General features: G+C 34.3%; 2 protein-coding genes across 2 annotated transcripts in view; both read right to left on the reverse strand.

Annotated features, from left to right (window-relative positions):
• LOC122405844 (cholecystokinin receptor type A-like) overlaps positions 1 to 15,900 on the reverse strand; it is a 92,563-nt gene that overhangs the window by 19,240 nt on the left and 57,423 nt on the right. The window lies entirely within an intron of this gene.
• Positions 64 to 5,670, reverse strand: LOC122405842 (uncharacterized). The gene is made up of 7 exons (XM_043410850.1): positions 5,664 to 5,670; positions 5,019 to 5,105; positions 4,583 to 4,921; positions 4,100 to 4,483; positions 3,719 to 4,000; positions 2,715 to 3,602; positions 64 to 2,582 (listed from the first exon to the last, which is right to left on the reverse strand). Exons 2-7 carry the CDS (start codon positions 5,077 to 5,079, stop codon positions 589 to 591), a joined length of 3,948 nt encoding a protein of 1,315 aa, XP_043266785.1. The 5' UTR covers positions 5,080 to 5,105; positions 5,664 to 5,670; the 3' UTR covers positions 64 to 588.

Genomic DNA, 15,900 nt, shown 5'->3' on the forward strand with positions numbered 1-15,900 from the left:
CAATACAATTAATAACGCAAAAGGTACCGAAAAATCGATTTGGAAATGAATAGGAGGTTTTGATAAGGTCACAGGTCTTTTTTTATTGACATTAACAAAAGAAAGTACAAAAGAATAACTTTTTCGACGTTTTCTTTTTACAATCGTCTTTTTTATAATGAAATGAGCAGTACAAAATATCAATAAAAAACACATTTATATATCTCAATCTTTTTCGCATGGGAGCATTCAATAACTGAAATTATCACTTTTTTCGGTAGTATTGGATTTTGATATAGTGAATAGAATTCCATAACAAAAATTTTAACGAAACCTTTTTCGTTCATAAACATTGCGAAATTAAGAAAATAAATGTTCCTCTTTGTTTTTCATATAAATGATTCTTAACTTCATTCAAAGAAAAAGTTGTAATCAATGGAATAAACTATAAATAAAATAAAAAACTTGAATTTAACGAAACTGTTTTCGTTTCCAAACATTAAAAAATAAAAATAAAAACGTTTCTCCTTCACTTTGGTATTTTTTATAATAATGACTGTTTGGTTTTATAAAATAAAAAATTACGGTTTAGTGCAATTAAATTGAACATTAATCAGTGAAATCCTGATTCCATTTTTTTTTCTCATTCGAGGCCCACGCGCGTACTTGATCGACAGTACGTATTACTTCTTTGTTTTTTAACAAAAAACTTTTGATTTCGTGCGTTGAAGGAAGTTTATTATTCTTAATAGTTGTTCCAAACGCACGAAGAGCGAGATCTTTCTCTCGTTGCGACCATCTTTTTTTGGTTTTTTTTTCATTTGTGACGGTGTTGGAATTTTTCTGTTTTTTTTGTGTCGACTTTTTCCTCGATTTTCTCGGTGGTGATTCTGATACGTTACTCGATTCAGATTCGCTTGTATCGAATTGGACGGTCAACCTTCTCTTTCGTGACTGAGTTTTTTTTTGTCGTTGCTGTATCGGAGTACTCGTTTGTCGATCATTGAAATCACTGCTTTGTTCCTCTCTTACTATTGCTTCATTTGTGCAGTCAGCCGGAGAATCGGGTGGCCTTGAAGTTGTTTCAGTGTCAATAATTTCGGGCTCATTGTGTCCCATGGCAGAACGCAAGAATTTAGCGACTCCAACAACATCTCGGGAAACCACCGATTGACGATAGTGTGAGCTGTGTATCGCTTCGGCATGCCCCATAAAATTTGCGATATCCATGATATCGTTTTCATCTACGTTTTCGGCAGCGCAAGTAGTTGCCATGTGTTTTCTTAGGCTTGTGCCACGAAGTCTCTCTGGATTCTCAGCTCCACATTCTTGCGCGAATTGCCGCATGAGGTTACATGCTCTCGAATATTTTAGTCGACCGTCTTCGAATCCCGGAATACCAAAGACGAATGGATTTTTCGCTGGCACTCGGGCAGCTTGTCGATGTTGTAGTACTAAAACCAGAGCGTTCTCCATTTCTTTATCCAGTAAAACTGGTACGTCACGACCCAGCTTACCGACGATAATAAACCGGCTGTACAGAGACACCATTTTTTTCTGCTCCTCGGTGAGCTTTCTGTACACATCAGGTTTTGTGGTTTCGTTGATTTTTTCGAGTTGTTTCAGATCACTTACCATAGCTCGCTCGATTTCGCCCGCTCTTCGTCTATTAAATATCTGAATAGATATCAACGTATATTGTTGGAGGCGCAACCATTCGTCATAAGAATATTTTTCAGTCAATTTTTTGTATGCGGTTCTTCGATTTTCTACTACGTAATCGGATAGTTTTTTGATATCTTCCGTTGTCGGTAACGGTTTAGTTTGCTCACGATGCTTTCTGGCTTGTTCTTCAAGGGCGACTCTGTTTGCACTGATGCTGTATTGAGATTTGTGCAAAAACAGATATTTCTCAACAAGTTTCTGATGTTCATCATCATCGTTTTCGATCGTCCACAATTTTAATAGCTCACCAACTGCTTTGATATAAATACCGATACTGACTACGATCGAAGGAGTTTTAACTTCGCCAGTTTCTTCGTCATATCCTGCCATCATTTTAACTGCTTGAAGCATTGTTCGATACAGTTTGGGATGATATATCGACTTGAAGTCAGTCACAGCTGGATTGTTTTCCTTCATAACTTGCAACAATCGGCCGAGTGTTCTCAGACGATTCCTTATCATCGACTCTTGTTGCTGCTTTCTGTACTTTTCGCACATACAATTCCCAAATCTGATAAGTAGGTCATCGTATCTCACCAATCTGATGACGTCGTCTTCGCGTAATATTGAAAATACTGCAACGAGCCGTTTACTCGCATCATTGTGAATTCTCCCTTCAATTCTTCGAGAAAGAACTATATTGGAGCGTTTATGTTTGCTAGACGTTCCTACGCAAATTTTAAAATGACGTCTGATAGTTTTTTTCGAGAAACAGCCCTTACAATTGTGACATGTTCTGTACTCTGCGGCCTCTCTCTTCGTTTTCGGTCTTCGCGATACCAGCAATTTTCCAGTTGTATTATATCTTTTATCCGTATTGAATATATAATTTCCCTGTAGTCTCAAAGCTTCTATTATTTGCTTCCTTTCGTCAGAACCTAAAAATAGAAGAATTGGCATGAATAATAATACCAAATTATTATATTTCTGTCAAATATAATAAATATTGTATAATATTCATTTGAACTTTATGAAAATCATGACAAAAATGAAATATTAAGTCTAAATACCTTTATTCATTTTGGAGAATCTTTTGACTGGGGATTTATCGTCATGGACTTTCTCTAAATGACGACTGATAACTGTCTGCATTTTTTTGCAATACAAGCAAAAATTGGATTTGGTCTTTAAAGCACCGGCCTCAACAAACTGCGCTTTATCGTCAATAGCACCTACAGTCTTGACTGCATTAAGATCATGAGATGCATTCCGTAGTGTTGATATGTCTGACTCGGCAATCTCTCCTTCGGTATTTGACTGAGAAAGTTGATCAGTATTGTTTGTAACGTCCTCTTCGTGATTAGACATATCAAACGTGTCATCATTTGGATCCTCGTTGGTAAAGTTAGCAGTCTTATTGTGACTTTCATCATCGTCCTCATCAAGTTGTGAATTATCTTCCTTTTGAATATTTTCAGCTGTGGCAGCTTCGAGCTCGCTAGGAGATGGAAAATCCTGTTGGTGTTTTAAAACATATGTTTCATTTGGATTCTCGCTGGTGGAATTTATACCAGGATGATTTTCTTCGTCATTTTCATTAGTAAGGTGTGAAGAATCCACCGTTTCGTAATTTCCAATTACATCAATGTTCGACTCATAAAAACATGAGGGATCCATCTGATGAATACGAAAGGGATCAATGCCTTCAAAATTTTCCGAGTTCTCACAATCATCCCATTTTTTCTGTACCATCTCGTCTACCTCATTACTCATGTTCAATTCTGGGTCATCGAGATTATTCATGACGTCACTTATATTTTGCAACTCAATTGGGACGATGTTTCCAGTCTCAAATTCTGAATCATCGAAACTGATCGCGATTTCATTCAGAGAGAGCCGTTTGGATGTGTTGTTTTCGGGTTCTCTTTGAATCACGAGACTATTACTATCGAGATTTTCTAGAACAGAAAAAAAACATTTTTTTTTCAATATGTACCGAACTAAAGTTGCAAGAGATAATTTTCTAGTGACATCATGATTGTTAATTCAATCTGAATGTATTTTTGTAACTTACTTTCTTCCGATATGTGAACATTTTCATTGTTGTTCATTTCCTCTCCTAAAGCTACCACGAGCTCTTTCACAGGGTTTTCTTCGTGCTTCTCCAATACCTCAATTTGTTTAACATGGTCATTCTGTTGACTATCGCTCGATTTTACAAGAGTTTCGACGTCCAACGATTGTGGCAGGATTTCTTCGTGCTTCTTCAATACGTCAATTCCTCCAACGTAGTCGTTCTGTTGACTATTGCTCGATTTTACAGGAGTTCCGACATCCAACGATTGTGGCGGGGTTTCTTTTTTTCCATAGAATATAAGATATTATAAATAAAATTTCGTGTGTTTGATTTAGTAGTCATTGTTTGATTCAATCTGAATGTATTTTTGTAACTTACCTTCTTCCGATATGTGAGTATTTTCATTGTTGTTCATTTCCTCTCCTAAAACTACCACGAGCTCTTTCACAGGGTTTTCTTCGTGCTTCTCCAATACCTCAATTTGTTTAATATGGTCATTCTGTTGACTATCGCTCGATTTTACAAGAGTTTCGACGTCCAACGATTGTGGCGGGATTTCTTCGTGCTTCTTTAATACGTCAATTTCTCCAACATAGTCATTCTGTTGACTATCGCTCGATTTTACAAAAGTTTTGACGTCCAACGATTGTGTCGGGGTTTCTTCGTGCTTCTTCAATACGTCAATTTTTCCAACGTAGTCATTATGTTGACTATTGCTCGATTTTACAGGAGTTCCGACATCCAACGATTGTGGCGGGGTTTCTTTTTTTCCATAGAATATAAGATATTATAAATAAAATTTCGTGTGTTTGATTAAGTAGTCACTGTTTGATTCAATCTGAATGTATTTTTGTAACTTACCTTCTTCCGATATGTGAACGTTTTCATTGTTATTCATTTCCTCTCCTGAAGCTACCACGAGTTCTTTCACAGGATTTTTTTCGTGCTTTTTCAATATGTCAATTTTTACAACACAGTTATTCTGTTGACCATCGCTCGATTTTACAGAAGTTTCGACGTCCAACGATTGTGGCGTGTGTTTGTTTCGTGTGTTTGATTTAGTAGCCGGTTTTACATTTTGTTCCCGTTTCAATTTTTTGGATGTTTCTTCAGGGAAGAATTTATGGGATCGAGTTACTCTTGATGTGGAATTTGCTGAAGCTCGAGTGACTCTTCGATCTGGTGCATCAGAGTAGTTACCTACATATTAATTCGCAACAGTCGAAATTACACTATAATTTTTTTTTTTATGAACTTGTTACCAAAAATGATGAAAAAATATGCGTCAAATTCTCACCAGCTGTTTTTTTCTCGGATGATTTCTTGGCTGTTGCATTTTTTACCTTCTGTCTAGGCATTTTTTCGTTATTATTTTTGTATTTATCTGGAGGAAATGAGAAAATAATAATAAAATTATTAGTGAGTAAAACATAATGAAGAAACTTCATGCCATCAAATTCTTTGGAAATTTATTTGTCTATTAAAGATTCAATTGAATTGTATAAACTGTGTCATCTAAATGATCAATGCTCGTGATAAGAATCATCATAATGACCACTATATACTAGAAAAAATATACGTAAAAATACTCGCATCATATATTTTTGATAACTCGTAGCACATTTTGTTCATTTCGATAAATGACCAAATTTTGATAACTCGCATCACATTTTGGTCGTTTCGATAAATGACCAAAATATGTGATGCAAGTTATCAAAAAGGCCACTAGTTATTAAATATATATTCAACTTAACCAAACCGCAAAGCAAAAGCAACAATGGTTGGAACATGTATATTCGAGTTTTTTTGTCGTGCTTCGTGTGCGAAAAAATGTAGAATTTTTTCTATATTGTGTACGAATTATATAAATTGTAGAATATAGAAGAAGTACAAAAATTGTCGAAAAAGAAAATCTAGATAGCTATGAGAGTAACCATATTACAGAATCGCTGTCACCAAAATGACCAAAATATGTTATGCGAGTCACCAAAAAGACCACCAGTTATCATCGAATATTTGATCAACTCAACCAAACATGAAAAAAATCGGAGACAAGGAAAGAAAAATGATTATTTTATCGTACTTACTGCGAAAAAGTCGTTGAAATACTCATTCCTTACAAAATATTATCACACTGCTATTTCGTAGTTATATTACTGTAACACTGGAAAGATCGCTACGTATGCACGAACACGTCCGAACTGGAACTGGTGATTCGCACAGTATGAGCGATTGATGGGTGTGAAGTATACAAATTGGGGAAGCCCCGAGTGAGAGTTTCACACTTAAAAGGATCAGTCACCTAACCTCGCGGTATACCGACTGATCCATGCTCTTAAAACATAGATGGTGCTGAAATCTTTAGTTGCACTAGCGAAAAAATTAATTTCTCAATCTAAAGCATTATTTTGATAAAAAATAGATGAAATTATGATAATTATATATTTCGGTCGATATGGTGACACTCTCAATTATATATATATAGTCACTATAGCATCCTCATAACATAATAAATATTGAAATGTATTGACTAAATTATTTATGTTTTTCGGTCACAATCGTAACACGATATACATTATATAGCGTCATCATAGCAACCAGATAATGTATGACTAAGGTTTATATAAACTAGTATACGTAGTGCGGTCGATATGATGACAATTTAACTGCTATATAGCGTCACCATTGAGACCACATAATAAACAAGTAGTGTCATGGAACTGCCCGTATAATATAATTTTGCACATATTTCAAAATGTACAGCGAATTTTCAAAAATCATTGAAACTGGGGCTAGTTTAGGGGTAAATACGCATTAAAATGAAAAAAAAAAATGCGGTCATCAAAACGTCCAAAAAACATACATATATATACATGGAAACGCTATGCTTATACACGTGAACTTTAGTGATCAATTGCTCGATAACTGTGTAGAAGAAAAATCTTAAAAAAATTATATTGTCAAATTTGGCATTAAAGAATATGTTCACCAAATTTTATAAAATTCTGAACTTTTTGAAATTTTTTATGTTTTTAGCATGGTTTAGTATGGCAATATTGTATCGCCTGTACAGAAAATCCTTAAATAATCATTTACATGTCAGCCCGCCTTCTTGGATCCACCATTCCGAATTTTCAAAATTGGACTTTAGATTCGGATTCAGTGGCCCAGAAAACCTTCGGATTCCAAGTTTCATCAAAATTCATCTAAATTTGGAAAAAACGCATATATGCGTCCTTACCAGTTTTGGCACTGAAATTTTCAAGGCACATGTCCTTACCAATTAACTAGTTAATTCAATTTGACTCGGGCTTGTTTGTTTTCAATTTTGAATTAAAAATGTTGCACAAAATCTACAAAAATACAATTTTATTCGCAAGAAAAATCTTTCCTGATTCTAGCAAGACAGAAAAGAATTTAAGAAAAATGGGTTAGGTTAAGGATGCAAACCCCGGGCTTGTCAACTATTTTTGAGGTCGTTCTTTACAATGGTGCCATTAAAAGTTGGTTAAAACTTTTTTTTATTAGGTTTTTGCAAAATAAAACAAAAAGTAGCAATCTTGAGGTCTGTTTTTTTTTTAAATTCCACGATTCGGAAGTCTGATTATACTATTTTCCAATGATAAAGTGCTAAATCGTATCCTTGATGTTTGTACTTTAAAAGTGTGTGCTTGGTTTTTTCTTTCCTAGACTTACCATTGCAAATAAACGGTGAAATTGCTAAAATAAAATGCTTAATTTTCATGGTATTCAAATTTTGTGATAAGAACGTGTATTTAGAGTTGATATGTAAATTATACATGAGGTCGAAGATTTTTTGGGTCGTTGATCACGAATTTCATATTAGTTTTGCAAAATTAATTTGTTTTGCCCAGTTTTGATGAGTACTTTCCAGCGGAGCCTAGAAACTAGTTTTTCTGTGATAGATCCAAAAAAAAACAAAGTCGATTTTTTTGACCTACCTTTATCCAATAGCTTTTGATGATTTACATTGGCGGAATCAAATAATCCTGCTCGTTTTTTGGTCTTTTAAATTTCAACGCATATGAATTTATATATTTAATAGGCGAATGAATATAAAAGATATGCTATTTCTATTATCGCCTTTTTTATCGAGAGGTTGTATTTATAGAGTCGCGGTAGCGACTCAGAGACAATTACATTCAAAAAAGCGAGTTGGCTCCCAAAGACTCTTTATTACAAAAGACATTGCGTTTCCAACTGTTCGAAAACTTTCAAATTTTTTTCCGTCCATAATAAAATAATTACGATAGTCTAGAGGATATTGCAAGTTCATTTTTGTTATTTATTTTTTTTAGATTCATCCACGCTTCGATTATAATCTCACGTTTGACGTTTCTGGATATTCATTCATATAATCAGACTACAAAATTGTTGTTGCTATTGGAGCTGCTTCATTGTAATAGTCCAAGAGTTTTAGAGATGAGATTGAATAAATGGCTGGAATTCTTGCCAGCCAAAATATTCAACTCATTGATCTCACTCGTTCTTGATTTAAACAGAAAACCCTGTTTTCTGCTTAGTGTGCTCGAAGCGAAGAAAAGTTCGAGAGTATAACTATGGGCAGCTCCATACCTTTTGGAACTTGAATTTCTTATATTCCGCCTTCATTTGGATAAATTTTCGAGTGTAGTACGATAAAAAAGGATTCAGATTGAATTCGTTCTCGGTGCCGGTTGATTACAGATTTGATTAAAATAGGATTCTAGCATTTATTTCCAGAATTCAACGAATGAATCACTCCTGGACCATTTATAGTATTCTCAGGTTCCTTCAAACGCCCTATATACGAATGAGTTTTTGAACGTAGGATGAGGTTTATCTTTTATACATTTGTCCGTCTACTCTACTGCATAATACCAATGTATTATGTTTCTTTTTTCCTCGAAAAATTACACCAATTTGATCGTCTATTATTTTTTGTGGTTCTGTTAGAAAGCTTTAGACTGAGATAGAGGAGCGTGAATATTCTATGAATCCGAGAGGAATTTATCTTCCGAGATACTACATTTTCATTTCGCATATAGATTTTTCAACGATTTTTGAGTTATTGGCTTATTCCGAATTAGGAACAATCGTGGGGGAGATCGGGACAAAACGGGATACCCAAAAAATTACAGAAATTTTTTTGACTTTTTTTCTCTACTTCTAAATTTGTCCGAAAATTAACGAAAGATATCAAGAGACTCGGTAGAGTCTCGGGACAAGTACATTGACAGCCCTGTCGTCCGCTGGCCCGAGGCTCTCGCCGAGATCAAGAGACTCGGTAGAGTCTCGGGACAAGTACATTGACAGCCCTGTCGTCCGCTGGCCCGAGGCTCTCGCCGAGACTATACTTTCTTTGAATAAAACGATTCGCGGTGGTGGGGGTAAAATTGGCATGTGATTTTCTTTAATTGCGAAGCCTATGAGTTATGTACGACTTTGAAAATTGAACTTTCAGCTAATTAAGAAATTCTCTTTCGATTGCGCCCAAAATCAATACGATCGGTGGCGTAATTGCTGAGAAAAAACTTTGCACGGGCTCAAGATTATGCAAAAGTTACTAACACATCTATGGATTTACTGTGTCTGTACAGAACACCATCAAAGGCCTCTTGATGCCAGCTATAACCCATTTCTATGGAAGCTCGGGTCCCGGGATCCCGGCTACAGAAATAATGAGTTGTGATTGGTCAGGACACTTGCTGTACCGTTCCAGCGGAATACAGTTTATGAATATATATACACAAGACCATCAGTCAGCCGTCAGTTATTGATGTTATAACAAACGGATTTTCGACATTACGAAGTGCGGGGTGACAAAAAAATATTTTTCATCTAATAAAGTGTTAAATATGTATTTATTTTATTAAAAATAGTGGTATGTGGTGTCATACAGTATTACGAAAACCAGACATATAGTGACTTTGACGTGATATATAATACATCCATCTGTCAGTTTTTGATGGCATGAGCAAATTAATAGCAACAGCGATCTGAATGATAAAATTTCGGAGAAATAGTGCGAGCTGTATGAATTCGATTCAAAATTCTTATATGACTATAAAAAAAAAATGTTATGTAAGTTTTGTGAAAACCATGTGGGTTAGTTTACGCTCATCGCAATCGGTTCGCGAGTGTTTGTTATATAGAACATATATTAGTATTGGGAAATTTCTCCTTGTACAAATTCTTTGATATTTTACGTTTATTTATGACATAATTTTGTTGCAATCCTGGTTCTGGTTCTTCAAAAATTTTCAACGGGAGTTATGTGAGAAAAATAAATTTTCGCTCATTATATAACCTCTCAAACGTTCTTTCCAAACAGAAATTTTATGTTGTGTAATTACATTATAGAAAAAATATGCGTGATTGTATGTAAATGAAAGCAAATAAATGTTGAAAAACTTCGGTCAAGTAAAAGTGTCTAATTCAATGTATTATTGTCATATTTTCTTTCATTTCGTTTGGCCGTGTTTACCGGGCCCTTTTTCCCACCTCCTTAGCTTACAGTGTATCCATACTAATTTCTATTCATTCTCTAGACAATTCGAGTGACATTCGTATTTCTATTTCCTCATATTGATGTCAATAAATTGGAAAATTCATAACAAAAAGTTTTCATGATTGCTTGTTTACAAACACGAGTTTTAAAATATCTTTGGGCCATGTAAATACATAGATATTCACTTGAATTGTTGCATGATGAATTTGGAAATTCATTTCAATAAGTCATTGGTTGCTTATTTTTCGTGATATCAAAATTTGTATCTTCCAAATGCAATGAACACATCTTAAGTTTGACAACATGATGAAGCGACACGTATATTGAGTATTTCCAGACCATGTTTACGATTGACATTATGGATTAAAAAATTCATGTGTGTGAGTCTACGCCTGATCTATTCTGGATGTGATCAAATATTTTGTCTGTGTATAACCATGGAGACATACTAAATTACACTATTTGATTTACTTCAACATGCAGCGTATCTGTCTGTCACTTTTTACACTATTTGATTTACTTCAACATGCAGCGTATCTGTCACTTTATTTATTGAATATGCCATAATAAGTTTCAAAAATGTGGTTCGGGTAATTTTAAAGTTTTTTGCCCCATAGCACCAAAGTTTGTATTACTGGTACGCAGCGAATACCTATGAACTTTGATATTCCTGCGAAGCGGTAGGTGTGCCAATCTTTTCACTTTTTGGTTCCAACTGTAATATATGAATGAGATACATGAAACAATTATGCGTTCTGTTCACTTTCAAGTGCGCTGTCTTTTTTCCTTTTAGTTTTGGCATAATAAATTTTATGAATCGGTGGTAATTTTTTCTGTCTGTACCAAAATTTAGATGAATAAATCGCAGCGAATACTTGCATATTTGGAAAATTCTGTGTATTGACATGCATGCCAGGTATTAGTACTTCCTTTTTTTGATTATGGAATATGGATATCTACAAATAATGAAAATTATACATGAATTATAGGATTTGGAAATGGATTATAAATAATAATCAATAATAAAAAATAATGATGAATGATACAAAAAGTCAGCGATGGCCTGTTTATGAATGGCATAAGAAGTTATGTTTTCAAAATGCAATGCTCATATTAAAAAGTAAGCAATTCTGTTGGTCTTGACGCACTTCATACTTTTTCTTTTGTCCGGTTGAACCTTGGTGGCTACATGCAGAGTTTGAAAATTTTGTGCATCGACGTGGGTGCGTCAACTTTCTATCTCTGGGAATGATAATACGAATGGAAAAGATTGCTTCAAAAAGTCCTTGGAAGCACGTTTTTTAATGAAATAAAAATAACTAGCATTAGAATTCATTAAACATATGTGAAAATTGCGAATTCTGGTGGACTTGGTGAACATTATATATATTTTTTTCTTTCTCCTTCTGTCAAATTTTAAGGAAAATCAATCGAAAAATTCGTTTCATTGAAAAATCTTCATGTTTTCTTTATTCACAATGATTTCATCAAAACAGATGAAAACAAAATTTATAAATGAAGGGGGAAAATTCCACAATGATACAAAATATTGAAAAACCTTACCGAATATGATTTTAATCCCAAAAAATTATAGACACGTTTGAAATGGTTGAAAAATTGAGGATATCACTTCAAACATTCGAAGAATATCAAACTGTTATAAATTGTACAAAACTTAAAGAAAATCATTGGAGAAAGGAGAATTATTTTTAAATATCACAATAGAAACATTGGAGAACTTGAGAAAATCTTATTTAAGAATATTTTTTGTGGTTTAGAACTACCACAGAAAAAAGATTTGATATCAAGCCGTAAAAATCCTTTCTCGGAGAAAAAAAATTTGGACAATTACATTGATGATCGCTCGTTTTTGCATTATACCACAAAAAATGTAAACAAAACTTCTTAAATCACACAACAAAAATGATTTCGAACCGTAAGAAAATATCAAATATATTACAATCCTACAGCATTAGTGTATAATGTTCTTCACTAGTATACTGATTGTGCGGTATCAGTCTTTTTTCAACGAATCAGATGTTACAAGCCAAAATCATATCTCGGCCTCCAACCCGCTTTCCACCGTGCTTTTGGGTTTCTAATTGACAAAACATATTAGAGTACAAGGAAAAAAATCGCTGAAGTCCAACAACAGACCTGTGACGAAATATTTCCAGTACAATTTTGACAAAAAATAGGTCTTTTTTCGTGAAAACCAACGTTATAAGCCGAAAATTATATCTCGGCCTCTAACCCGCTTTCCACCATGCTCTTTGCTTCTTAATTGACAAAACATATTAGAATACAAGGAAAACAATCGCCAAAGTCCAAGGACAGACTTGTGACGAAATATTTCTAGCACAATTTTGACGAAAAATAGGTCGTTTTTCGTGGAAACCAACGTTATAAGCAGTAAATCGTAAATAATTCATAGCAATTTAAATTAAAATTATATATTCATCTAAACATAAATAAGGAACTTTCGCGAAAAAAGACGTGATATCAAACCATAAACTTCCCCTAGGGAAAAAAAGGTTGGGACAAGTACATTGATGGTATCGTGTTTGCTGATAATTCCATCCATAAAAAAAAAACTTGGAAATCGATGCCTCATTCTTCTTATTTGATTCGAACAGCTAAATGAATTGAAAAAAATTCCATCTAATTTACGTGCAGCATTAAAATTTATTATATCAATTCGAGGCCAAGTATTTTCTAATGAATTGAAAAAAGTTACCACTTGAGTTACGTGCAGCACTAAAATTTATGATATCAATCAGTGGACAAGTATTTTATTAGTAACTACAAATTTTGATATTATTAAATTGTTCTAAGAAGCTTTTATATCCAAAAAAAATCACATGAAAGCTAGTCATTCGTTACTCTATGGTGGCAAAGACTTATAAGAAAATCGATTTTTCTCAGACTTTCAGGATCCTTGGTATTATTCACAAAATTCAACGTCGATTGGATCGATACAAATTATGTTTAAATAAGTGTTAAAAGTACTTGTCCGGCCCATCACTATTCATTCAATAAAAAATCAATTATAAAAAAACGAAATTGTACGGCAGAATCTGGTTAAAAATTTGTTGAAATGCGATTCATTATTAGTTTAATGCTTTTAATAATAGTATAGGTTAGTTCTTATTCCGTATGGAATTCGTTCGCTGGAAGAATAAGTAGGAAGTAAAAATTGACATCATTGAATATAAACTGGAGAGTTATTTTGGAAGCTTGAACATATATATTATGTACAATTTGTTTCATTTATCGATGCAGAATAAAATCCCTTGTATATTGCGGAATAATTTGTTTCCGTTTTTTATTGAATTAGTGCAACTAAGTAAAAATTACTTGAAGATAATTCTCTCAATTCCCTCTGCATGAATACTTGTGACTTGTGAACCATCAGTTCTAGACAAGCCCTGATTTTTATTTGAATAAACAATTTAAACGGAAAGTGATGGGCCGGACAAGTACTTTTAACACTTATTTAAACATAATTTGTATCGATCCAATCGACGTTGAATTTTGTGAATAATACCAAGGATCCTGAAAGTCTGAGAAAAATCGATTTTCTTATAAGTCTTTGCCACCATAGAGTAACGAATGACTAGCTTTCATGTGATTTTTTTTGGATATAAAAGCTTCTTAGAACAATTTAATAATATCAAAATTTGTAGTTACTAATAAAATACTTGTCCACTGATTGATATCATAAATTTTAGTGCTGCACGTAACTCAAGTGGTAACTTTTTTCAATTCATTAGAAAATACTTGGCCTCGAATTGATATAATAAATTTTAATGCTGCACGTAAATTAGATGGAATTTTTTTCAATTCATTTAGCTGTTCGAATCAAATAAGAAGAATGAGGCATCGATTTCCAAGTTTTTTTTTTATGGATGGAATTATCAGCAAACACGATACCATCAATGTACTTGTCCCAACCTTTTTTTCCCTAGGGGAAGTTTATGGTTTATTTTTTCCAAAACATCATGTTTTTTTTTTTTTAATTTCCACTACTGTCTATGAGAATAATCACAGATATAGTGAAGCGAAACACACTCTCAAACACTTATTTCAACGACATGGCACGCACGAGTGTTTACACCGGCGTCCATGTTGAAAAACTGTCACTTCGCGAAGCGGCGCTCGGGAAGCGAGGCGCTCAGCGCTGCCAACTCAATTTCGCTTTAACAAAATTCCCTAGATTCTCAAAGTTCTTGATTTTATTCAATTTCAATTAAACAAACTCTTTCTTATTGAAAATAATGATGCGGATCGTTAAAGAAACGTATTGTAGGCAATTTGGTGAAAATTTCAGATTAAAATTATTTAATTTTTCAAGAAAACTTTTCTTTGAAAGATCGAGCGTGCACAATGTGCATGCGCGATGACCTACTTTCACAGGCACGTGCAATAGACGCAATCACGAACAAATAAATTAATCGAAACGAAATAAAAGATTCTTGTGGATAAAATCAATTAAGAATAAAACAAAATAATTAAGAGAGACGCGAAATGTGCGTAGAAGCAATAAAAATTGGTTTTATTAAATTATATTAAATTTTTGCACATGCGCAGTGTAACTACAGCTCGACTCGACTAATTGGGTCCCACGCGGGGTAGTTAGCGCACCAATCAGAGAATTTAGAGTGGGAGTCCCTGGTTCGAGATTAAGTCGCGCAACGAATTGGAGTAAGGGACAAAGTCCAAGCGCGTTATTATTTTTATTTCCTTTGTTCGGGAGAGTATAAAAACCCGAGCGCAGAAGCTCCGGTGGCTAGTCTCGTCTCAAATCTCGCCACGCTAGGAGCCAGTCACGTCTCGAATCCCTGAGAGCTCGACTCGCATGCCATAACCAAAAGCCAGTCTTGCCTCCGGATCTCGCCGCGTGAACTCGCCCAAATTTCAAGAATAAAGAAACATAAAATTTTCGTTTATTTTCAAAATCGCTCACAAAAACAAAGAGCCAAATAACATCGCTGATATCCCACTCAGAATTCAAATAGAATAACACCTTTCCTCTCTCACGCTAAGAGGGCCGGGTTCATTCGATTTCGTTTGAACTCAAGATTCTTAGGTGAGAGTTTCGGATCTATCCAGGAGGGCCGGGACAGTTCGATTCCGTTCTGTCTCAAGATTCCTGGTAGATTTCCAATCCTTTTTTCTATCCAAGAGGGCCGTGGCCGTTCGATTTCATTCGGTCACAAGATTCTTGGGTAGGACTCCTACCTTTCCACGCCAGAGGGGCCGGGACAGTCCGGGTTCGTTCTGTCTCAAGATCTCTGGGTGGATTCTTTTCCATCAACAAATCATTGCTTTCTGAGTGGCGATTAAATTCATTAAAAATTATTAAAACCAAGCAAGTTTCTTTATTCTCAAACGAGACAATTTCCAGTCAATTATTAAATTGAGCTAATAAATTATTCAAAACAAAATTACTCACCAAAAATCATTAATTTGAATTGTATCGAGTCAAAAGAGTGAGATCAACAAGAAAAATCCACTCGAACAATTAATTTGTATTGTATAGAGTCAAGAAGTGAGTTCGTAAAATTAAAGCTCAATAAAAAACAATTACTAAAGACAAAGAATCGATTAAGCAAGCGTAGGCGAGAGAATAATTGTTACATTTGAGAAAAATTATTATTGCAAGCGA

The sequence above is a fragment of the Venturia canescens genome, chromosome 2 (assembly GCF_019457755.1).
Source record: "Venturia canescens isolate UGA chromosome 2, ASM1945775v1, whole genome shotgun sequence".
Classification (NCBI taxonomy): Eukaryota; Metazoa; Arthropoda; class Insecta; order Hymenoptera; family Ichneumonidae; genus Venturia; species Venturia canescens.

Excerpts from the sequence above, each read along its gene's own strand:
- LOC122405842 (XM_043410850.1), bottom strand. The coding sequence starts at position 5,079 with ATGCCTAGACAGAAGGTAAAAAATGCAACAGCCAAGAAATCATCCGAG. Across the intron at positions 4,922-5,018 it reads ATCCGAGAAAAAAACAGCTG|GTAACTACTCTGATGCACCA; the intron begins GTGAGAATTTGA and ends ATTAATATGTAG. Across the intron at positions 2,583-2,714 it reads ATTCTCCAAAATGAATAAAG|GTTCTGACGAAAGGAAGCAA; the intron begins GTATTTAGACTT and ends TTCTATTTTTAG.